General features: G+C 33.7%; 1 protein-coding gene across 2 annotated transcripts in view; it reads right to left on the bottom strand.

Moving 5' to 3' along the window:
• The window catches only part of LOC114327095 (MFS-type transporter SLC18B1), a 258,980-nt gene that overhangs the window by 166,941 nt on the left and 66,603 nt on the right, over positions 1–25,436 (bottom strand). Inside the window, exon 1 of one of the 2 annotated variants that reach the window (XM_028275599.2) lies at positions 5,734–6,112. The exons of the other annotated variant lie outside the window; for it this stretch is intronic. Within the exon in view, the coding sequence (XP_028131400.1) occupies positions 5,734–5,855 (122 nt within the window). The 5' untranslated portion in view covers positions 5,856–6,112. Of the gene's footprint in view, positions 1–5,733; positions 6,113–25,436 lie in introns of those variants that run through there. 2 annotated transcript variants of the gene reach the window in all.

The raw sequence follows: 25,436 nt of genomic DNA, 5'->3' as shown, positions 1-25,436 counted from the left end.
AAAAGTATAACTTCTTACGTGCGTACAAAGTACACACACTCTTTTTTTATTTTAAACTGGCTAAAATTTTAGGATACTTTGTTGACACATAATTAATGCTAATTGTACGTGGACTAAGATTCATTTTCATTTGAGTAAATAAGTTATTAATTTAATTGTTTCTTTAGTTTTTTAAATGAGATAAGTAATCGTTTTCTTTGATGAGTTTTAGATCCGAATTACTTTTATCTTAGCTCATTATTTAGCTCCCATTAAATGATTTTAAAAAAAATTCCGAGCATTTTTTTAAACCCCTTCTTTTTATGTTATTTGATGGTAAAATTTCGATTGCAAGTCAATACAAATAAACTCTGACCTTCAACAGGTTGTTGTAACTCGGGTTGTCTAGCAGCGATGAAAATAAATAAAAAACCATTTGATTTACGTTCTTTAAAGGTAAAATACTGCAAAACCTCTAAATTTTAACGAACCGCTTGGATTGACATGAAATTTGGTATACACATAGCTAAAAAGTCAAAGAAAAAAAGTGATTTTGTGCCGATGTGTGCTTTTGCCGTAGGGGTGAGTTTCACCCCCTTTTGAGGGTGAAAAATATATGTTCGAAATAAGTCCGGAAATGGATAAAATGACTAATTCTAAGCAACTTTTGTTCTATAAAGTTTTTCAGCAAAATAACACTTTTCGAGTTATTTTCGAGTGAATATGTTAATTTTTCTACAAAATAACCACGTTTTCAGACGGTTTTTCGGAAATAACTGAAAAAGTAAGTATTTGGTCGAGAAAAAAATTTCTTATCAAAAATATAGCACGTAAAAAAGTGAAAAACATGGTGTATATATTAGGTCACTATACCTAGTAGAAGCAGAGTTATAGCTAATGAAAAATAGGTTCATATTCGTCAAATTCCAAATCGAATATTTTAACGTGCCATAACCAAAAAACGAAGAACGTTTTTGGGGAAAACTAATTTAACCTTTTTTAAAGTATTTAAGAAAATGCTTATTTTGGTTTTTTAAAAAAAGTTTTTGCATCAAAAGTAAACAAGTTACGCTCAAAATAAAGTTGGTCCCTTTTTTTTTGGTAGAAATCGGGAAAATCACCCCCTAATTAGCATTTCAAATGAACTTAATTGTTACCACTTCACAAGTTTTTTACTCGCGTACGTATTAATCATATGATCTGTAAGTTTCATCGATTCAAAGTCCTTATTTTTGAAAGAGCTGTAGTTAAAATGGCTTGAACCAGTCACTTATCACGAGTGTATGCAAATTTAGAAACACCGAATCTTAACCAATTTTGTCTTACAGAAAAACAAAAAAATACAAGATATTGATAAAAGTAAAGCTGACTTTTTTATTGTTTAAAATTTTTGGTATCTCTAACAATTTTTAAGTTATTTTGAAAAAACCATTTTTTTCAAAATTAAACTTTTTAAAAATTTTAATTTAAAGCCATTTTTTTTTCAAAAATAAGCAGTTTGAATCGATGAAACTTACAGATCATATAAATACAACATAAGTATGGGCCATTCCACGAACATACGCCTGTTTTGGACTACTTCGACAACGAATATTTTACTGTGCAACAGAAGAAGTACGAAAATAAATGGCGCTAATAATTATTCCAATAAAGAACAATGTAATTTACAATTTACTTTCGTTCTTTTTATTTCGCACAGTAAAATATTCGTTGTCGAAGTAATCCAAAACAGGCGTATGTTCGTGGAATAGGGTATAAAGTAACTTGTGAAGCGGTAACGATTAATTTCATTTAAGCTGCTAATTGGGGGGGTGATCTTCCTGATTTTTTTTGCCAAAACAAAAGGGAGCAACTTTATTTTGAGCGTAACTTGCTTACATTGACGCTAGAAATTTTTTTATAAGAACAGAAATAAAGCTTTTTTTACACTTTAAAAAAGTTTTAATGTGCTTTCCCCAAGAATGCTTCATTATTTGGATATTTCACATTGAATTATTCTATTTTGAATTTTTCGAATATGAACCTATTTTTCATTAGCTATAACTCTGCTTTTGCTAGGTATAGAGACCTAATATATACACCGTTTTTTTTTCAATTTTTGATAGGCTATACTTTTTCTAAGAATATTTTATTTCGACAAAATGCTTACGTTTTGAGTTATTTGCGAAAAACCGTCTAAAAACGTGGTTATTTTGTTTAAAAATGAACATATATTCACTTGCAAATAACTCGAAAAGTACTGATTTGGTGAAAAAACCCTATAGAATAAAAGTTGCTTAAAATTAGTCAGTTTATCCATTTCGGAGCTTACCTTGGACATATATTTTTTCAGCAGGGCCAGGAAATTCGCCCCCAGGGCAAAAGCACACATCGGCACCATATCACTTTTTTTCTTTGACATGTTAGCTATGGGTATGCCAAATTTCATGTCAATCCCAGCGGTTTTGATATAGTAAAGTAAACTTTGAACCTCAACAGAGTGGTTAATAAAGTTTTAAAAATGGCTCCGAACGGAAGTAATTCGTGGTCGGTGGAGGGGAATTAATAAAACGCTGTACTTAAACTGCCGTCAAACGGTCGTGCACTATAATGCCGTTAACAGCTATGACGTCATGAACTTCCTTTGACGGCATTTTCTTCGGATGCCGTTTACTTGGAGGCTGGCGATCTTAGTATCAATTTCTGATAAAGAATTTATTAATATTAGAAAATTTTCTTGTAAACGAGAAAGAAAACAAAGTTAAACAAACAAACAAAATAAATACATAATTAAATTAGTCTTTATTTATTGTAAAACCTGTTGTCAACTAAGAAAAAAAAATTAATTATAGAAATTTAATCCTTTCTTTGTAATGGAACTTTGGATTTACTTGGAAATGTTTTGGGGTTCCTTTTATTTTTCTTTGGTAGTACTATTGCTGTCAGCCCTTGTCCTTTTGGGCGTCCTCGTTTCTTTATTGCCACTGGCATTTTAATTGTCGACAAAGCAACATCATTCACTTGAAGAGTTTGGTGAGTAATAGGAAGTTCATTTTCTGGACTAGTCTCTTGTATATTCCCCTCCACGTTATCTACCCTACTTGACGAACCACCTCACCACACAGCTTATTTTCACTTTCAAATACAACTTCATCATTACTTTCAATAATAACTTGCGTGTCATTTTCGTATGTAACATCTATAGGTGTAAGTAGAACAGCAGAATCATTGGCCCATAGTCATTCAAGTTTTCCAAATTCAAACTTATTATTCCCACAATAATGTACAAATATAACGCTTGTAACTATATACATACTGAGACTGACACTATAATAAAATATACTATAATAAAATAAGATAAGAGAATCGTCAACTCGTGCACCACGTGTATATATGCTGAAAATGCCGTCAAACGCATCATACGAATGACGTCATAGCTGTTAACGGCATTATAGTGCAAGACCGTTTGACGGCAGTTTAAGTACAGCGTTAATAAAATCCGTGCACTCAAAAAATGAAATTGATTCTGCATACATATGTTGCGATTAATATCACCGGAGCTTGTTGATGGATTTTGAACATAATTTTTTTAATTTGTATGTACTCGTAGTCTTATAGAGTACGTTATGTACACACATCCCCACTTAACATTACAAAATTTTAGGGGGAACTCCCCTTATCACTCAGGGATATGAAAAATAGATTACGACCGATTATAAGACCTACCGAATATACATATATAATTTCATAAAAATCGGTCAAGCGGTCTCAGAGGAGTATGGAAACTAACACCGTGACAGGAGAATTTTTTTAGATGTAAATATATAAATGGCTATTAACAAATAGGGGTTGGTGATAAAAGAGTGAAATTTAAGGGTTGAATGTATTTTTTAATTCTACATCATATAAAATTAAGGTAAATAATTTTATCCAGGAAAATAAAAAAATGTCAGGGGGCAGCCCCTCTTATAACTTATGGGTATAAAAATAGGTTAAAACCTCTTCTCCGTCATATATGATATATATGACTTATAACTTATGGATATAAAAATAGGTCAAAACCTCTTCTCCGTCATATATGATATACGTGTAAAATTTAAACGAGTAGTATGGTAACTAACACTGTTACAGGAGAATTTGACGTATATAGAAGTAACTGCGGATTAAATAATAAAGCTGCTAATTTTGAGCCTAATTAACCTAGGTAAAATGTTTTTTTTTTTGAAAATTCGTGTAAAAATACCAGCTTTTGAAATCCTAAAGTAGATTTACTCTATAGTCAATATTAACAAAGCTATTTAAATTATTTTTAAGCCAAAAATGACTCTATTTTGCTAAACTTTTTTCGGAGTGATAAAAACGACTTTTTAATGATTTTTTTCAACACTTTGAAAATATAACTATTCTTCTTGCATGTGGTTTCCACAGAATTGCTATGTCATTATTATTTTCTGAACAATAACATTGCGAAAAAAAAGCTCTTTGCGTAAACAAATTGAATAAAATTTAAACTAATTGACGAATCGTCTTGAAATTTTTTGTGCATTATATGGAATGTTTGACTCAACTTTTCGTGCAATATGAAAGTCTTAAGGCCGTTTTTGCAAAAGTTATAGCACATTTTTTGTTTTTGAAATTTTAGTCTTATATTGCAATTTCCGAAGCCAAAAATGATCAAACCAAAATTCAAAAAGTGCCGTTTTAAACCTTGGCTGGTCTACTAAAATAAAAATACTCTAAATAATATATATAATTACCCTATTTGTACCTGTAGCGATTTAAACGAAAAAACTGCCATTTTTGACTGTTATTTGTTAATAATTAAGTTTCTCGTGCAAACTGTGACGGGCATTTTTGTAATTATAATGTATTAGGTATAATAGTAGCCAAAAGTCATTTGCAACCTGCCTGCTCAAGTGTCCCGACAAAAACCTTATTTCTCTGGACTATCAGCAATCTGGTGATGATACTAAGTTAACTAATTCACTATCTGAGCGGACGAATCTATTAGATTGTCGAGGGAGGATATTTAGGAGACTAGAAGGAATCACAAGTTGTGCGCAATTTTCTGAGACCGTGACAGAAAATCTCATATAGCGACCACTGCCGGGTTAAGGGGATAGGCGCAAAATCTTGGTCTAATGCTATTTAAAAGCATTCATTTTTTTCGCAACCTGAGAAAATTAATAAGTATTTTTGAAAAATTTAAACGTAGAATGAAATATTACAGTATTACCCGGGTCCAAAGTCCCTGAAAACTTCTATAATGTTTATATTAAAAGTTACAGGGGTGAAAAAAAAGAGAAAATTTCGTGTGAATTTTAGTTTCAAATATTTTATTTAAAAGAAACTTTTTGTTTATTGTAATTTCTCAGGATTCGAAAAAAATAAATGCATTTAAATAACATTGGACCAAGATTTTCCGCCTACCACCTTAATGATTACTTCCTCCCCATTTAAACCACTTAAGACCTACAGAATTTAAAAGAACACACAAAATGACAGTTTCCGGATTTTTTTGACTAGGAGTGTATATAGGAACTATATAGTAATAATAACTTAAAAATGAGAAAAAATTAGAATATTTTTGTCTAAAAATACGTTGTTAAATCATTTAAAACACAAAATCATCTCATGTGAAACGACCTCTGACCTCTTTTATCAATCAGTTGATGAGTAGTGTTTAAAATTGTCTACCAACTAAAACATCCAGCTGATAATATATTATGATAGATACATAATTTTTTATTCAAAATTATATTATTTCAAACTTACATTTCTTGTTTGTTGGCTTGTTTTTCGTCATCAACTTTAACAGTGGTAACATCACTAGCTCTTGCATTTTCATCTACCACTTGGGACACACTGGGTATATTTTTGTTCTCATCGGCCTCCATGACAAAAACAAACCGAACAACATTCACGACAAGAATTAAAATATATTAGTTTTTGTGGTGTTTAAAATATTAACAGCGATAATCACAGCATTTGACATTTTTAGAAATGTTTACTTCTTCGTAAATATCCTACTTCTCGATACATTAATTAGTTGGTACGTTGGTAGTTCAAGTGAACGCGTCGAACTCAAGCGTTTGAATGAATGAACTGTAACGATGTGTGATAGCAATTGTAGCTTCTTGTGTATTAATAAGCCTATAAAAGCTCATCTTTTCGGCAATTTATTCATTGTGCTGGATGGTGGGAATTTATGAAGCGCTTGCTGAATACTATAATCTTTATAGTACAATCAGTTTGATCGCATATAACGTATGCAACGCGACGCCCATTATGAAACAATAAAGATAAATTAAAATTAGCTATTATCTGTGTACTAGCATGAACATTTTATGTATATGTTACAGTTCAAGTTGATTCTCAGTTAGAGTTGACTTTTCCTAGTTCGAGTCAACTCCAACTGAAAAGAGCAGTAAGAGTTGATTTGAAAAATTTAAATCAACTTTTACTAGTTGACTCTTCCTAACTCTTGTTAGTAAAAGTAGATTATACAATTTATGCGAGTATAATCTCACGTGCATTTTTGATGAGTGTGCGTCTCTTTGTTTTGACCGTTTCAACTACTTATTAGTCCAGACTGTAACGTCGCCCCCGTTAGGTAAATTATTCTGATTCGATTTTTTTGCACAAACTTACTTAAACAAATACATCCTTATAACAAATACACAGTGTCAGGCGGTACCGCGGTCGAAGAATTGTTTAACCAATTTTTGTTAACCAAATTCACAAAAATAATTATTATCTACTCTACCTCATATTATGTATAAGTTTTTATTGTGTGAAAATTGTAAATATAGATAGCAGTACATGAAGGGTTTAAAGTTTTAAAGTGTGTCTGAAGTAATAATGTATTTTAAATGGGATTTACTTTTTCGCACTGTTTTTAGCACACTTTCATATAATCAAATATCCTTAACTTTCGCCTTGTCATGGTAATGACATGTGAGCAATAAATTACAAAAAGAGTTTTGACAGTTTTGTGGTTTGACAAAAGTTTGAATTTTTAAATGTCAAAGTTCTAAAAAATTTTAAAATAGGAATGTATTCCAGTGACGAAGAGTTGCAGTTTTTTTATTTCTTTTTTGGTAAATAAAATATTGTATGAAACTGTGCGTGAAGTACTTTTTGCGCACTTAGGGGATGTACAACACTCGGCCCGCTCGTGCTCTAAACATCGCGTGAGTGCGCAAAAAGCATACCTCACGAACTGTTTTATAAATAACTAAGTATTTCACTCCGGACAAATTTTTTAGATTATTTTGGTCATTCGGAGCAAAAAAGGTCTCTTGTGATTTTTCTCTAAAATTGATAGTATTTGAGTTATAGGTACGCGATTTAAAATTTGAAAAATGCGAAATGACCATATTTAAGGCTTAATAACTCGATGGCACCGTTGAAGAAAAACAGGCAGTACTGCCTATATAAAAGAAGAAGAAGAAGAAGAAGAAGAAGAAGAATAACTCGATTAAAAACTATTATTATGAAAGTCAGAAAGTCACCTAATCAAAGTTTAAAGCCCCCACTACAAGATCCTGAAGAAAATTTTGTCATTATTTTATTACTAAGCTGTTATTTTTAATTATCAACAATGAGCGCTAAAAGTGTATTGAGGCGGCCGTCAATGTGAGTGCGAGTAAGATCCTCCATTTCGACCGTCCAATGGTGCATCTCAGTCGCACTCACATTGACAGCCACCTCAATACGCTCCTAGCGCTCATTGTTAATAATTAAAAATAACAGCTTAGTAATACAATAATGACAAATATTTCTTCACTACCTTGTAGGGGGGTCGTTAAAATTTGATTTGGTGACTTTCTGACTTTCATAATAATAATTTTTAACTGAGTTATTAAGCCTTGAAAATGGTCATTTTCGCATTTTTCAAATTTCAAATCGCGTATAACTCGAGAACAATAAATTTTACAGAAAAATCACAAAAGACCTCTTTTGCTCCGAATGACCCAAATTAATGATGTAAAAAAATGTGCGAAGTGAATTTTTTTTGTGAATTTGTTTAAAAAAAATTGTTTAAACAATTTTTCGATTACGGTACCACCTGACATCCGTTATAAGGATCTCTTTTTGATTAAGTTTGTGCAAAAAAATCGAACTGGAATAATTTACCTAACGGGGACGACGATACAGCCTGGACTATAAATATCACGATTTGAACATACAGTAGAACGTCAATAATCCGGATTAATTGGGACCGGACCCCATCCGGATTATCAAATTATCCGTATTATCGAAATTACCTCAAAAAAGGCCAGTATACACATTAAAGTACAACAAACGTTTAGAATTTTATGTTTTCTCTTGTACAGTAAAGTTTCTAGGGGTGAAATTAATCAAAACATTTTTTTATGATTAAACACTGTATTGTAATTAATTTATAATAGCACCATGTGTATAGTAAAAACATCAGACACTATTTGGGCTTTTAAAAAAATGTGTAAAATATTTTTGAACTGCGGTAGAGGTTCGTTTTTCGCAGCGAAGTTCTTAAATTGTTTTAAAAGAATCGGATATTTTTGCTAGATACATATCCAGATTATTGACGGTCCAGATTTTTGACGTCCGGATTAGCGACGTTCTACTGTATACAGTAACATTTAATTTCTAGAATCGGTTGTTTGTGTGAATCAACTTTTACTAAATGGCATTGGGAAGAGTATACTTTAACTAGTTGGAGTCTACTTTTACTAGTAAATGTTGAATAAAAATAAAAATCTTCATTTCATATTTATAATCAAATTTTACTAAAACCAGCCGCTTGAGTCGACTCGAACTAGGAAAAGTCAACTCCAACTGGATAATCAACTTGAACTGTAACATATACAGTTTTACAAAATTAATATTTCAGGGTTCTTTCGTATTATAAAAGCTATTAAATTTAATTGTTGTTATCATAGACGAGCGGCACACCATAGGGGTAACCGGTTATAGCCCCCCCCCATTGGGATGTACTTTGAGCTCTATACGCTTAACACCATACCGGCTAGAGACCTTCCAGTATGTAACCCCCCCTTAGGACCATCCTGGTTACGCCGTTGCGGCATACCCCCCAAAAATGGCTTAAATTTGTCGAGATACTGACCACGGGCGATGAATGGCAAATTTTGGTCTTTCTTTATATTTTTGATGGTGCTGAACACGAAAATGAGGTTTATTTTGAATTTTAAGTGGAGACGCATTGTCAAAAACGCAATTTTACCATAAAAATAATTACAAAAAATAAATCACGTTTTTCTGCGTTTAACTCAATACAACTTTTTTCAGTTTTAGATATTTTTTCTGAAATTTTTCCGCATATATTTTTCACCTTTCTGAAGACTATGGGACCTGTTGCAAGCCTTCACTATTATTCTAATAAAAGTTATGAAATTTTTTAAATTAATAGGGGCAGATTCGTTAATTGCAAAATAAATCACAAAAGTTGAGTGAAAAAATTTGAAATTTAGCTTTTTAATCACGTTTATGTTAAAATATAGGGTACACTGAAGTTTTCTGGGGAATTGTAGATCAAAATGTTTTATAGAAAAATATAGAGTACAAAGAAGTTTTCTGGGGAGTTTTAGATCAAAATGTTTTATAGAAAAAAAAATGGTGCAACTTTTAATTTTAAGAAAAACCTGATTTCAATTTTTTTGGGTAAAATTGCGATTTTGACAATTTTACCCCACTTCTATATATCTGTCCGTCCGCCAGAAGTCAAAAATCATCCCTCATAAACATGGCGCCCGCAAAGGGGTGCAAGGGGGTGTAGTTGGACCCCCAGTCCGGAAAGAACAAATATAGAAAAATTAAATATCTTAAAAAAAACGGCTAAGATCCTTTATAAAAGGTATATCCATTTTTAAGTATATCTATTTTTAAAAATCCCTAAAAAGGGCTACATCACAGAACTAGTTTTCGATTGGATGACCAATCATCATCAGTGCTTACGTGATCTAACATGCTAACCGCTAAAATACAATATTATAAAAATATATGGGTTAAAACCTTTTAAAATTAATCCGTCAGTAGATTGAAACATAGATGAAATATGTGAACTTAAACACGGATGTTTAAAATATTCCATGTAATATGCTCTAGGTATCATCTGAGCTCTAAATTGACTTGTTCACATGTTGACTGTCTGGTGGCAAGTGATCATTCCGGAGTCACTACTACGGCACGTCATCTTCTGGAGTTTTGAGGGGTTTCAGCAATAAATTGAAGCACATGGACTACTTAAGGGTTGTGAGGTCGCTAAACACGAATACACAATAAGAACCGACCTTCAGAGTACCTGGTGCCCAGGGTCACTGCAAGGGACATTATCTTCTGGAGTTTGGAAGGTTTTTGGCATTTAATTAATGCAATGGATTACTGGAATGTTTTTGAGGTTGCTAATCACGAATATGCCATCACAACCAACATCCGGTGCACCTGGTGCCAAGGGTCACTGCAAGGTGGTATTTTGAGATCTTCTGGAATGTTGAGGGTCGTCGGTACTATATTGATGCAAACGGATTACTCATAGGTTTTTGGAGTTGCTGAACACGACTACCCCATCAGTTCAGACACCGGAGTACCTGGTGCCTAAGGCACGTCATATTCTGGAGTTTCGAGGCATAGGCATTTGGGGTTGTTGAACGTTAATACGACATCGGATCTGATCCACGAAGCACCTGGTGCCTAAGCCAGGTCAACATCTGGAGTTTCGAAAGTTTTCGGTATTAAATAGGCGCCAGGTGCTCCGGTGCCTGTTCTGATGGCGTATTCGTGTTCAGCAACAAAGAGTAATCCATTTGCATCAATTTAGTACCGAAAACTCGAAACTCCAGAAGATAACGTTTCTTAGGTACCGCAGGTGCTCCGGTGTTTGTTTTGATGGCGTATTCGTGTTCAGCAGCCCCAAAAACCTATGAGTAGTCCGAAATAATATCCAAAATATAATTTACTGCCGAAACCGCTCGAAACTGCAGAAGATGACGTTCCATAGTAGTGACCCTAGACATCAGGTACTCCGCGGGTCAATTCTGATGGCATATTCGTGTTTAACGACCCCAAAAACCCACGAGTAATCCGTTTGCATCAATTTAATGCCGAAAACCTTCGAAACTCCAGAAAATGACGTGCCCTAGTAGTGACACTGGGCACCATGTATTCCAGAGGTCAATTCTGATGACATATTCGTGTTTAGCGACCCCAAAAACCGATCAATAATCCGTTTGCATCAATTTATTGCCAAAAACCCTCGAAACTCTTGAAGATGACGTCTCTTGCAGTGACCTTGGGGACCAGGTGATCCAGGGGTCAGTTCTGATGGCGTATTCGTGTTCAGTGACCCCAAAAACCTCCCGAATAAAAAAATTTGGTCCTTAGTATACTGTTTTTGACATGTTTATGCAATTTTGGATGCATTTTAAAGTGCACTTTAAAGTGCATTTTGGAATAGCAGACATTTTTCCTGACGTCATCCTGAACATAATGCAAAAAGCTGCAAGTTTCTAAGTGCTGTATTTAAAAATCGATTTATTCGGGTGTTTTTAAGCCTGATTCTCATTAGACGTGCAAGGAACCGGACCGGCAACGGCAAGGCACGGGCAAGGTTTTCGAAGCCAATTCACACTGCGAAAGGCTTGCCGCGGGTTGTTTGCTTTGTGTAGTGAACAATGTTGAAATTGAACGTTAATAAAAATAGCTCTAACATTAGACGAAGAAACCGAAAATGGAAACAAATATTGCAGAAATAGAAAAAGACGTTGTTGGGTGCTTAAAATGCTAAAGAAACGCACAAAAGAAGGAGAATTTGCAACCTTACACTCCGAACTTTTAGACGATCAGACAAAAATTTTTAAATATAACCGGATGACAGTCGATGAATTAAACAACTTATTGCTGCATATTGAACCATAATATTAAACCTAGTTCTTAAGTCACTCATCAGAAAAACCAATGAAACACCAAGACAGTACAAATTACTGCATATGCAGACGATGTAGTTCTACACTTTAACACGACTAACTGAAGCGTTCAAAAACATTGATTCTGAAGCACGAAAAAGGAGGCTTTAAATAAACGAAATAACAACGAATTAAATGACCGTCAAAAGAACACCTGACAATGAAAATTATATCACAATAGACAACTATACTCTTGAACGTGTGGATGCCTTCACATATCTGGGCACAAAAATCAGAAGAATTCCGTAAGGATCGAAATTAATGCACGTATTTCCAGAGAGGAATCGTACATACTATGCTATTAAAAGATTGATGACATCGAAATTATTAGACAAAAGAACCAAAATGACTATCTACAGACCATTGATTAGACCCGCATGATTGTAAAACCTGACCAATGACGAAAAGGGATGAAGCCCAACTCAGTACATTCGAGAGAAAAATACTGAGAAAAGTATATCCCTAATAACACAAAACATTCCAGGAATGTTCCTAGAAGGTACACACAGGAAATTGAAAACATTCCTGGAATGTCCCCAAAAGCACACGAACGTCCCTGGAAAGTCCCAGGAAAGTGCTGTGTCAGCATTTTAAACATTCCTTGAATGTCTTGTTGGAACATTCCATGAATGTCTACGAATGTTCTTTGAACATTCACAGTATATTGTTTAGACTGAATGTCTTGTTGAAACATTCCATGAATGTTCTTAGTACATTCAAAGTATATTTTTTAGACATTCTCTGAAATATATCGTCAGTGATGTGACAATACCTCCTATATGTTTTTTCATGAGTTTTGCAGGAGACGAAAAACATTTTTTACGGTCACCTCCTGTTTTCATATGTAAGTTTTGACTTGTTTTGTAGTAAATAGATAGTTAAATTTACTACAAAACAAATCAAAAAATATATGAAAACACGAGGTGGCCCAAACAAGTTTTTCATCTCCTACAAAATTCATGAAAAAGCAGATAGGAGGTATTGTCACATCACCGACGATATACCAGAAGTACAGTAGGAAAAATGAAAGAATACCCATGAACGAACATATAAAACACGCTGTATTTTCCTGTCACCGTGTCACACAAAAAACTGGTCAGCACAAGTACATGTAATAATTATCGTTACTTGCACTGGACAATTTTCTTTGTGACACGGTGACAGGAAAATACAGCGTGTTTTATATGTTCATTCATGGGTATTCTTTCATTTTTCCGACTGTATATGTAGCCATACTAAATAATACATCCTTGATAAATATAAACATTTTTATTGCACAAAATCTTGTCATATATTTTTTTCCATAATCATCACTACGATGACGATTCATTGTATTGAATTGTTCATTAGAATTACAAACTGGTCGTAACTCTGACCAATGAGCAATTTTAATTTAACCTAAATTACTACTGTTCCTTAAAATGAAGAGCTTACCCATAGCGTCTCTTATCTAATCTAACAGGCACACAAGCACTATGCTCTGCTTTTCTAACCGCACTATTCTAACATACACATGCACACAAGCATTATGCTCTGCTTTTCACTATCACTCAAACTAGTTCAAAAGGCTTTGTCCTCTTCAATCTTCTAGTTTGCCCAGTAGTATCCAGAAGCTGGATTTCCTCAATATTCTTGTAGGTACTTACGAAGTTGTTGCTTGTGACTTCCAACTTTACTCCAACTTTAAAAACAAATCCAGCTGTAAAATATTTATGTGACAGAAGGCTTTTGTATGCTTTCATCTATAATATCTATAATAGTAATTTGGTGGAATGCACTTTATGGTAAAATCCAATTCTGACTGAATTGTATATGGATCTAAATCCCCAATTATTTTCAGCTTCAATAAATATCTAAAACAATAAAAGAAATAATGTTATTGCTTGCAAAATTCATCAATATTGATAAATATCAGAGAAAAATGAACATTGATAAAAATTGTTTGCCCTACCTTTCTCCAAACATCTGGTGTCTCCAATAATAATTTCCTTAAATAATCACTTTGCAGTGTGGTAAAGTTTATAAAGTTCACAAAATACAGCAAACGAAACCCAAATGAATCCAAAATATGACGATAAACAGTGAAATGATGAAATGAAATGATATTACAAACATAACCTCTGTAACCTGTATGCCATGCCAACCAGAACCAGAAGTCACGTGGTTTGGATTGCCTAAATACATATACACGCGCAGCAAATTTGAAAATGAATGCAAATTGAATAGTAAATGACCTCTCTTAAAATATAGGACATTGGTAGTATGTTCATAGAATGTCTTGTGGTAATATTCACCGAATGTTCCTTGAATGTCCAGTACATTCAAACATTAATAGAACTTTGATAGTACATTCCTGGAATGTTTTGTGTTGTTAGGGATGGCCCGGTGCAAGAGGAAGACGGCACATGGAGAATCAGTAGAAATAACGAGGTTAATGAATTGAATGAAGGTTACGATATTGTACAATTTGTGAGAAAGACTGTCATGGCTGGGACATGTGCAGAGAAAAGACAATCAATAAACAACAAAGAAAATATTACAATGGAAGCTGATAGGAAGGCGAAAAAAAGAAAGGGCCAGAACGAGAGGGATGGATAACGACATGAAAACCATGAACATAAGACAATGGAGAAAAAGTACACAAGAGAAATCCGAATCGAAGGACATAGCCAGACAGGCAAAGACCCATCCAGAGTTATGATGCCAAAAGATGAAGAAAAATTGGCGCATACTGAGGGACCTCTTCAAAACCAAAATACTTCTTTTCTCTATCGTCTTTATAAAAGTGCTTTTAAACAACCAAGATTGCAGATTGCTTACCGGTAAGGTATTCACACTGTCATGACCTTCACGGCATATGCTAGGCAAAGATTATTTCGAAAAGAACGTCGCATGCAAAGCCCGTCGCTTGCCGGTGCCTGGCACGCATAGTGTGAATTAAATCCCGTGAAGTTCATAAGATTTTATGTAAAATGTATCTTGCCGAGCACTTGCCTTGCATGATAGTGAGAATCAGAATTTAGTGCTAAATTCTCCGCTCTAAACATATCGAAAACTCATCATTTATATTTTAAAATAACATATATAGCCCAATAAATGACCGTTTTGGAGTGTAATTTCCAGGGGCAACTCCGAATTGCATGAAAATTTGGATTTAGGTTCTACTTACGCTCCGCTTCAAAGTTGAATTTGTGCCGTTGGTTGCTTTTACTTGGGGGGGTTACATTTACCCCTTCTCGAAGGGTGCAAAACGCGTGTTTAAAATAAGGCCGGAAATGGATAAATTGACTTATTTTAAGCACCTTTTGTTCTATAAAGTTTTTTACGTAAGTCAATACTTTTCGAGTTATTCGCGATTTAAAATGTTGATTTTTCGACAAAAAAACTACGTTTTCAGACCGTTTTTCCCTAATAACTCAAAAAGTAAATATTTTATCGAAAAAAATATTTTTAACAAAAGTGTAGCCTATAAAAAAAAAACGAAAAAAATGGTGTACCAGTAAAGTCTACAAATTGAGTAGAAGCAAAGTTGTAGCTCATGAAAAATACGTTCTTATTCGTCTAATTCCAAATCGAATAATTCAACGTGAAATCACCGAAGTAAGAAGCGTTTTTCGGGAAAGCCTTATTAACATTTTTAAAGTATCGAAAAAAAGCTTATTATTTGTTTTTTTACAAAATTTTACAGCATCAAAAATAAACGAGTTACACTGAAAAAAAAAGTTGACTCCTTTTTTTTGGTAAAAAAAATCGTGAAAACCTCCCTCTATTTAGCACCCTTAATGAAATTAATCGTTTGGTTTTACCATCTATTTTAACTATATGTGTATTGTTTACATGATCTGTAAGTTTGATTGGTTTGAAGTGCTTATTTTTGAAAACATTTGGTTTTATAGTAAAAAAAAAAATTCAAAAAATTTTTGAAAAATTTCATTTTTTCAAAATAACTTAAAAAGTATTAGTGATAAGAAAAATCTTAAACAATAAAAAATGTAGGATTTGCTATTATAAATATGCTGGTTTCATTTTGTTTCTCCGTAAGACAAAAAAAGGGTTAAGATATGGCTGTTCAAAATTTGCATACACTCGTTATAGTGACCCATTCAAGCTTTCTCAATTATAACCCTTTCAAAAATAAACACTTTAAACCGATGAGACTGACAGATCATATAAAAAATAGATAGGTAAGTAAATTGTTTGTAAAGCGGTAGCGATTAATTTCATTTGGCGAGCTAAACACCGCGAGATTTTCATGATTTTTTACAAAAAAAAAGAGAGCCAACTTTATTTTGAGCGTAACTCGCTTATTTTTAATGCTAAAACTTTTGTTAACAATTAAAACAAAGCTTTTTATAAACACTTTAAAAAAGTTTAAACGGGTTTTTCCCGAAAAGTGCTTAATTTTGGGTGATTTCACCTTGAAATATTCGATTTGGAATTAGACGAATAAGAACGTATTTTTCATGAGCTACAACTTTGTTTTTATTTGATTGATAGACTTTACTGATACACCATTTTTTGGGATTTTTTATAGGCTACATTTTTGCCCAGGATATTTTTTCGATAAAATATTTACTTTTTGAGTTATTTGCGAAAAACTGTCTGAAAACGTAGTTTTTTTGTCGAAAAATCAACATTTTCAATGGCAAATAACTCGAAAAGTATTGATTTACGTAAAAAACTCTATAGAACAAAAGTTGCTTAAAATTAGTCAATTTATCAATTTCCGGTCTTATCTTGAACGTATGTCTTTTCACCCCCGAGAAGGGGTGACTGTCACCCCCCAAGTAAAAGCAACCAAAGGCATAATTTCAACTTTGAAGTGGAGGGTAAGTAGAACCTAAATCCAAATTTTCATGCAATTAGGAGTGGCCCCTGAAAATTACACGGTATCGCCGAATTTCCCGTTCATTTACTGGGCTAATATACAAATATACATATACATATACTATAGTTTGATATTAGAATTGAGCACAAATAGAATTGAGTGGAAGAAAATTCTGACGAAAGCCAAGTCATACAACAAAACTTGACAACACGCAAGAAGAATGCGGAGTGATTCACTGCAATAAGCCAATCAGAGAGCTCTAAGTAAGAGCGACAAATATTCCATCCGGAAGAAAGGCCTTGATGATGATTAGAATGGAGAATAAAAATCGAGGTGTCAAAATAAACTTATTCCTATATTCACAGTCCCAGTAAAAACAGTAAATTTTATTAAGAGGCTACATCAGCTCGTCATCAATATTAATGCGAGAGATAGTAGCCGCACCGTTTCTCGAATGTTCTGCGAACCTTTGGCAACAGTGCGTCAGCAGTAGGTATGTGACACTATTAAAGACGAAGGCACAATATTGTGATAATAATATACTCATAGGCGCGCTAAATGTTGCCAAATCGGTCAGTTAAGTTCGATTTCTTGTTATAGATAATCGATTTTAGTAGTTCAAAGATGACACAAAATCTAGGCATGGGATAAAAAAGTTTATTTAAAGAAAGTGTATTTTTTGTTCTTCTTAATGGCGGTACAGACTCGTTTTTGTAATATTTTGTGTAACGATAGAGTAATTTCTACATACTAACATGTTTCTCAAATTGGGTTCTGTACCGCCTTCTTTACTATATTACGTAAATGTGTGCCAAATAACTCAACATATTCAAATATTCAAAATTAAAGCTACAATCTTGGAACGCGTGTTCCGTCTTTGTGACGCGCTGATGTACTTATCCTCTTAAGATGCCACAAAATTTTTGTTTAGGCATTATTTTCTATTTTACTTATAACCATTTACGTCTTATAAACGTTTCCAAATTTAGTAATGTGCGGCTTCTAAGACTTTTAATTTATTTTAAAGCATCTATAAGCTAATCACGTCGTTGTAATGTATGTACCATATAATGCAAATAATTGAACCTGGGAAAGTTCCAGTAAATTTTATTGTATTTGAAAATTATTCATATGATTCTCTTATAAACATATTTCCTATAATTTTGTACCTGTATAGAATCGAATTTATTTCGGGTTTTACAGCATAGCAAAAAAACTTCAAAAGTTAGACACATTATGCATGATGCATTTAAATAACAATTGAAATACCCAAAAAAAATTTAATGCCAGGAAGGATTTGAATTATGCTTATTTGTTAATATAGGGTACATAAAAAATATATTATTGCGGAATATGGATATACCGCTTTTCCTTTCTTTATTTTTTAAAGTGCTTGAGCCACTTCCTCGTTGGTTATTTTGGTGACCATTGCTGCTACTGTCTCCGTTGACTCTACAGGCTGTCTGTCAAATTCTTTATTTAATAAGCTCTCAAAGTACTTTCTCCATCTCTTTTTGACATCCCTTTCGTGAACTAGTATTTTATTATTTTCATCTCGGATACATCTAATCTCATTAAAATCTTTTGCTTTCTTTGCTCTATGTTTGGCTATTTTATATATCTTCGTTTCGCCTTCCCTGGTATCAAGTTGATCGTATAGGTTTGAATACGCTTCTGCTTTGGCTTTTGCTACTGCTACTTTCGCTTCCTTTTTCGCCACCATATAGTTTTGAAGATCTGTGTCGGATCTGGTTTCTTGCCACTTTTTATATAATTTTCTCTTCTCTTTTATTTTTTCTTGTACTTCGTTTGACCACCACCAAGTCTCTTTATCCTCAAACTTTTTTCCTGACGTTTTCCCAAGTATTTCAATAGCAGTCTCTCTAATACTACTGGCCATTTTTCTCCAAATTGTATTAGGGCTTCCTTTCATGTTCCAACATATTTTTTCTACTATTCTTCTCCCGAATAGACTTCTTTCTCATCTTTCAGCAGCCACCACTTGATTTTTTGTGGTCCTCTCCGATACTTTTGTTTGGTTTCGTTTTTTACTTCGATATCCAGAACAAGCAGCTTATGTTGTTGGCTTACTGTCTCACTAACTATTACCTTGCAGTCCTTGCATTCACGTATGTCTTCTTTCCTTATCATGAAGTAGTCTATTTGGGATTGATGTTGTCCACTTTTGTAGGTAATAAGTTGAGCTTCTCTCTTTTTAAATAATGTGTTAACAATCGCCATATCCAGTGCTGTTGCTAATACAAGCATGTCATCTCCAGCTTCATTTCTAGTTCCAAAGCCTAATCCCCCATGTATTGTTTCATATCCTGTCTTGGTTTGGCCCACATGTGCATTGAAATCACCTCCTATTATAACTTTCTCCTCTGTTGGAATATCACTCAGTACGTCTCCTAATTGATCATAGAAAGCTCTTCTTTCATTCATAATAACAAGTCTGTATTCATGCATAATAACCAATAATACCTACTCGTTGAATATATTATTTAAGAAACGCGCCTGCCAAACACGTATCGTTCGCGCATCTGACACAGGGGTGTGAATACGATAATAAAGAGAGGGACTGAAATAGAGGATGAATTCCATATTAGGGCACTATTCCATATTTGGTTACTTTCCTCTATTATTTATAAATTTAGCACTTAACAGAGTTTTTTGTGTATCAAATCTTCTCCCTTTACTGTGCGATAAATCTTATCCTTCCTTATCTGTCCTTCCTTGCGGGAGGATGTAAACGATATCCACAATTTGATGTAAATCTTCTTGTTTTTGGTTTTAATCCGGTCAACTTAAGACATCAAAATGCTTGGCAAATAACAAAAATTGCCGGGGAGCCAAATTTTGGTCGAGAGCTAGGGTATGCCATAACAAATAAAGTTTAAAAAGTCCCCATCGATCCCATGTGTGCGTCAAAAGTTATTCGGGGTCAAAGGTCAAAATTTGAGATTTTTTGGATTTTTTTCGAAAACGGTAAGTTTTATCAAAAAAAAACCTCAAACCAAAGTTGTAGATCTTAACATTCTCTACAAAAATTGTCCTTACAATTTTTTTCCTAAGAGTTACCGTTCCTGAGATATCGCGATTTTAAAAGTTACTTTATACATTATATGCACATATAAGCCACGTATATACAGTAAAACCTGCCATATCCGGATCAATGTGGCGACAGACCGATCCGGATATGAAAAAATCCGGATATCAAGACCACTACTTCTTTTATAGTCTCTGAAACGTTTTCTCCTTCATACATTCCAGTAATCAACGCCGTCAATAACTTTCGTCGATAAACACGTTTTATAGATTCTATAATACATTATTTCGCCATCTTTTAGTTCTTTTGGGTCGGGATGAGAGGGTGCGTTCTCCAACAGCAAGACTGCCTTTCTGGGAAGATCCGGACGGCAGAATCGTCCGGATATGGGGAGGTCCGGATATGACAGGTCCGGATATGGCAGGTTGTACTGTACATATGTGGCCCTTAAGACAAGTATAAATGCTTATTTGTGTCTCTTTTATATAGTATATTATACTATTCTGAAAATATTTCTTCAAAAGGTAATCAGTCCCAAACTGAATTTCCTCTATCCACGTGGCCTTGAAAAACATTTGGCTATACCATTGTTTAAAAAAGAACAGATTGTCTATTATAGGCAATGGCTACAGTATTGTCCGTAGGTCTGGTTCATAATATTATCTGTTTCTTTTAGTGCTAAAGGCGGCTACAATGACTCGACAAAGAATATTAAAGCTGCAGAACAACCTCGTCGAACTACAAAAACATCATCGGGTTCCGAGATTATCTTTGATGAAAATATAACAGTTCCTGCGAATCAACAACAATTTTTTGCCAACATTAATAATAAATCTCGTTTCATTTCCATGTTAACTGACAAATTAACAGCTGCCAATATTGAAGTGAAATAAGCTAAAAATGACGCAGATGTCCTTATAATTGAGACAGCAATTGAAAAATTTAAGGCAACAAACACAACAATTGTAGTTGGTGAAGATGTTGATTTGTTGGTACTGATTACAGCAAGGACTCCAGTAGATAAAGTTATTTATTTTCTGAAACCTGGAAGAGCTCAACAGCGAACAGAGATATATTCTTCGAATAGTTTATCGGCTTATCCCAAATGCCAAAAGTACATTTTATTTTTACATGCGATAACCGGCTGCGACACTACGTCCGCAATGTACAGAAGGGGCAAAACGTCAGTACTTAAATTATTCGAAAAAAAAAAGATTTGACTGACTGCTGTAAAGTTTTTACAGAACATGATTCTGCACCGCAAACAATAATTACGGAAGGAATTCGCTTTCTTCTTGCGGTTTATGGAGCTCAAAAAAAATTATTTGTCTTGATAAATACCGATACTTAACTTTTGTAAAAAATACGCGAAACAAGAAACAAGTACAACTATCATGTCTTCCTCCAACATCAGCATCTGCTTTTCAACATTTGTATCGAGTATATTATCAAGTTCAGACATGGCTAGGCAATGAACTGAATCCAGAAGACTGGGGTTGGAAATTAATAGATAATACTCTGGAACCGATTAAAACCTTACTCCCACCTGCTCCAGAAAAACTCCTTAACACTATTTTTTGCAATTGCAAAAAAGGTTGTTGTGCCAAATGTGGATGTAAAAAAGTCGGGTTGCTGTGTTCTCTAGTGTGTACCAACTGCCAAGGTCAGTCTTGCTCAAATGTCCAGTTTAGTACAACAGAGGAAGACTCCTGTGATTTTAATGAAGAGACCAATGACTCAGTCACATTTGAACAATTTTTGAACATCCAGCAAGAGGAAGAGGACGAAGATGAAATCGAAGAAGACTTGACTGTTGAAGTAGACTTTCAAGAATATGAATCTGATTAAAATATCTAAAGAAATCAAAACAATAGTTAACCTAATAATCAATAGCAATATCAATAATCAATATCAATAATAAGGTAATAGCTAGAACTTGACCGGTATTGTTTCCTTAAATTATCCTAAAATTGTCAAAACAGTTAGTGGAGTAGGCCTACAGGGGAAACCACGGTAAAAAAACGCGCTGAGTACACTACCTCACAGGTGGTGTGGAAACGTGTGCATAATATCATGTATAATGTGACTCTTTGAATCGCGATATCTCAGGAATGGCAACTCTTAGGAAAAAAATAGTAAGGACTATTTTTGTAGAGAATTTTAAGATCTACAACTTTGGTTTAAGGTTTTTTTTTGATAAAACTTACCGTTTTCGAAAAAAATCCAAAAAATCTCAAATTTTGACCTTTGACCCCGAATAACTTTTGACGCACACATGGGATCGATGGGGACTTTTTAAACTTTATTTGTTATGGTATACCCTAGCTCTCCACCAAAATTTGGCTCTCCGGCAATTTTTGTTATTTGAAATGTCTATATAGACCGGGCTATTTGTCCTGATTCTTTTTTTATTTAATAAAATGTCTTGAAATTTTGTATACATTTTTGGGGTAGAATTTCTTAAGAACCGAACATTTGCTTATTATTAATTATTGCTTATTCCCACATAAAATAGTAAATTGCATAAAATGCCACAAGAAAGTAGCTTCAGAACAAGACCAAAATGAGATGTAGTAGAAGTACAGGACAGAGACATCATTATCTACAATTACTAAATGTTCGTAAGTTTCCTCTGGATCCCGGAGGTGCGTCAAAATGAAAAATTCCAACTAATATTAACCGCGCCACGCGGCTCACACACGGCGCGGAGTTCTCAGCGCGATTATCTATTAGTCGAGGAAATGAAGCATTTTGGCTCGCAATTTTTTCGTCCAGCATGGATTTACTTGAGATTTTCACAGAAGGTAGGGAATAGTCCAAGGATCATTTTATATATCATGCCGATGTACGCTAAAACCTTGGAGGGTGGTTGCCACCCCATCTCGGGGGTGGGAATTTTTTATTACATTTTAACCATGTAAATCGATGTAAAAAGTAATTCTAATAAAAAAATGTTTGTTACATTTTCTTCGTAAAACTCATATTTTTCGAGTTATTCGCGCTTGAAAGTAACAGATTTTCGTCGAAAATATCGACTTTTTTAGAGGGTTTTTTGAGAATACCTCGAAAAATATGCATTTAATCAAAAAAACTGTAGATAACAAAATTGTATCTTTTAGTAACACAAACTAAACTATTTTTCTATAATATCCTTAATACCAACACAAACCGAGATACGGCATGTTAAAGGTTAGCTTTTCTCGTCAAATGCATAATTTGAAATATTCAAAGCCAAATAACGGGAAAACTTTGCATTTTTCGAGGAAAACTTAAATGATTTTTTTTCAAGTATATAATTAAAAATTTCAAAAAATAATAACAAAAAATTTCTAACATGAAAATAGAGCGACTTATGATCAAAAAAAGTCGGTACCTGCTTTTCTCTACGAAAAAATCAGTGAAAATAACCCCTTAACTACCCTCCTAATTAAAAATTGGTCTTCACCTTCCTGTAATTCCTTGTATATTTGTATTGTGAATATACTCAAGAAGTTTGACTTATTTAAAAGGCCTAATTTTAGAAAAATTGGAGTTTAAAGGAAAAAAGATTTTTTGCAATTTCGTATTTTTCACCTTGTACTTCAAAATATCTCCGAAAATACAGGAGATACGAAGAAAATGATGGACTACTGAATTGTAGCTTTTTTAATAGCTAAAATTATATTGTGCATAGATTTTCATTACAGTGAATAGTTAGCGAGATATAGCTGTTTAAAACCTCTATTTACGAGCAAACACCCCCTTATTCGAGCCTTTTAAACCCACCCCAATTAAAAACTAAGGTATCTAACGGAATTTAATTTACACAGTCTTATAGCTCTTCAAAAATACTACAAAATCACTTTTGAAAAAACTTTTTATCGCCAAAAATGAAGGAGCTATGTTTATAAAACGAATTTTTTTTCGAAATATTCGAATAGTCCGTTTATGGAACATTTTCAATGCATGTATAATAATGGCCCTAGAGGCCAAAAGGTACTGTTCAGCGGCATTTCTTGACGTTAGGCAGGCATTTGACAAGGTATGGCACGAAGGCCTCCTATACAAGCTAAAAAAGACATTACCGCACAGCTTTTACATTCTTCTTGAGTCATATTTGTCAGGTAGGTGTTACTTTATTAAATACCAAAATGCAATTTCCAAACTCTATTCTATCAAAGCTGGCGTACCACAGGGTAGCGTACTGGGACCTACCTTGTATCTCTTGTTTACCGCAGATATACCTCCACCTCTTCAGGAACCACTAGAGGAGAGACCACTTACAGAAGAAATGATGCTAGGAACATTTGCCGACGATACTGCAATCCTAGCCTCACACACAGACCCTATTTATGCCTCGCATATCCTTCAAGCGTATCTAGACAGAGTACAAATTTGGTTTTTGGAATGGAAAATTAAAGTGAATGAAGGAAAATCTATTCAAGTTACATTTACAACACGAAGAGGAACTTGTCCTCCTGTAACTTTAAACAATCACCAATTACCATCAGCCAACGAGGTAAAATATCTTGGTATTCATTTGGACAGAAGTCTCACATGGAGGAAACATATCTGGACCAAGAGAAAGCAACTAGGTCTCCAATTCAGAAATATGTATTGGTTAATGGGCCGTTCATCAAGACTATCTCTGGATAAAAAATTGCTGCTCTATAAGGCAATACTTATGCCAATCTGGACATATGGGTTGGAACTATGGGGAACAGCCAGTCACTCCAACATCGAAATCATCCAACGCTTCCAATCAAAAACCCTCAGAACTATCACTAATGCACCTTGGTACATCAACAACAGAATTATTCATCGAGACCTTAAAACTGATACGGTACAAGAAGTCATCACAAAACGTAGCGCTGCTTACATTGCCAAGTTGGAGGATCATAAAAACCAGTTTGCACTTAACCTCCTAGACAATTCCCAAGAACAGCGTAGGTTAAAGAGGTTCAAACCATTGGACTTACCATTTAGAGTAAACTTTTAAACTAATGAGTTAGTAGTTATGAAATGTAATTATTTTGTACACAACTTTATAAAAATTGTACTTTGATTTTGCCAGTGGGTAAAATCTTCCTTGTCCTTAGTCAATGTAATTACTTTTGTTTATTGTTGACACTCAACAGATTGCAAAATAATTTTAAATAAAAAAAAATGTATAATACCACAGAACTGGTTCGTTTACTGGAAGATGACTTAAAAATTATCTGTATTTGTTCTTCTACATATTTGTAAATTCGTATTTTTGTGTAAATAAAATGTTTTTGTAATTTTTTAATTCTACTTTTTTTTGTATAGATCTATTAAATTATCTACTTATAAAAATTGTAATGTTCTTACAGGTCGCTTTTAAGGGTTGAAATATTATATTGTATCCTAAAGCATGAAACAATCATTATTTTTAGCCAATCAAAACCAAATTTTACCCATATTAAAGTTTACAATGTTTTTATATAATTTTGGACAATAAGGGGTAGTGTACCCCTAAAAATAATCTACGCCCTTGAGCATGTTATAGAATATGAAGTACAGGGTGAGATGATCCTACTCCCAAATTTTTATGTAAATCGAAGCAAGCCGAAATTATTCTTTAAGGATAAGTAATTTTTTATATATAGCTCCAACAAGGGTGGTTTTAAGTGTT

This window comes from Diabrotica virgifera, chromosome 4 (assembly GCF_917563875.1).
Source record: "Diabrotica virgifera virgifera chromosome 4, PGI_DIABVI_V3a".
Taxonomy (NCBI): Eukaryota; Metazoa; Arthropoda; class Insecta; order Coleoptera; family Chrysomelidae; genus Diabrotica; species Diabrotica virgifera.
The sequence above is the reverse complement of the archived record's forward strand: the minus strand, read 5'-3'. Positions and strand labels throughout refer to the sequence as shown.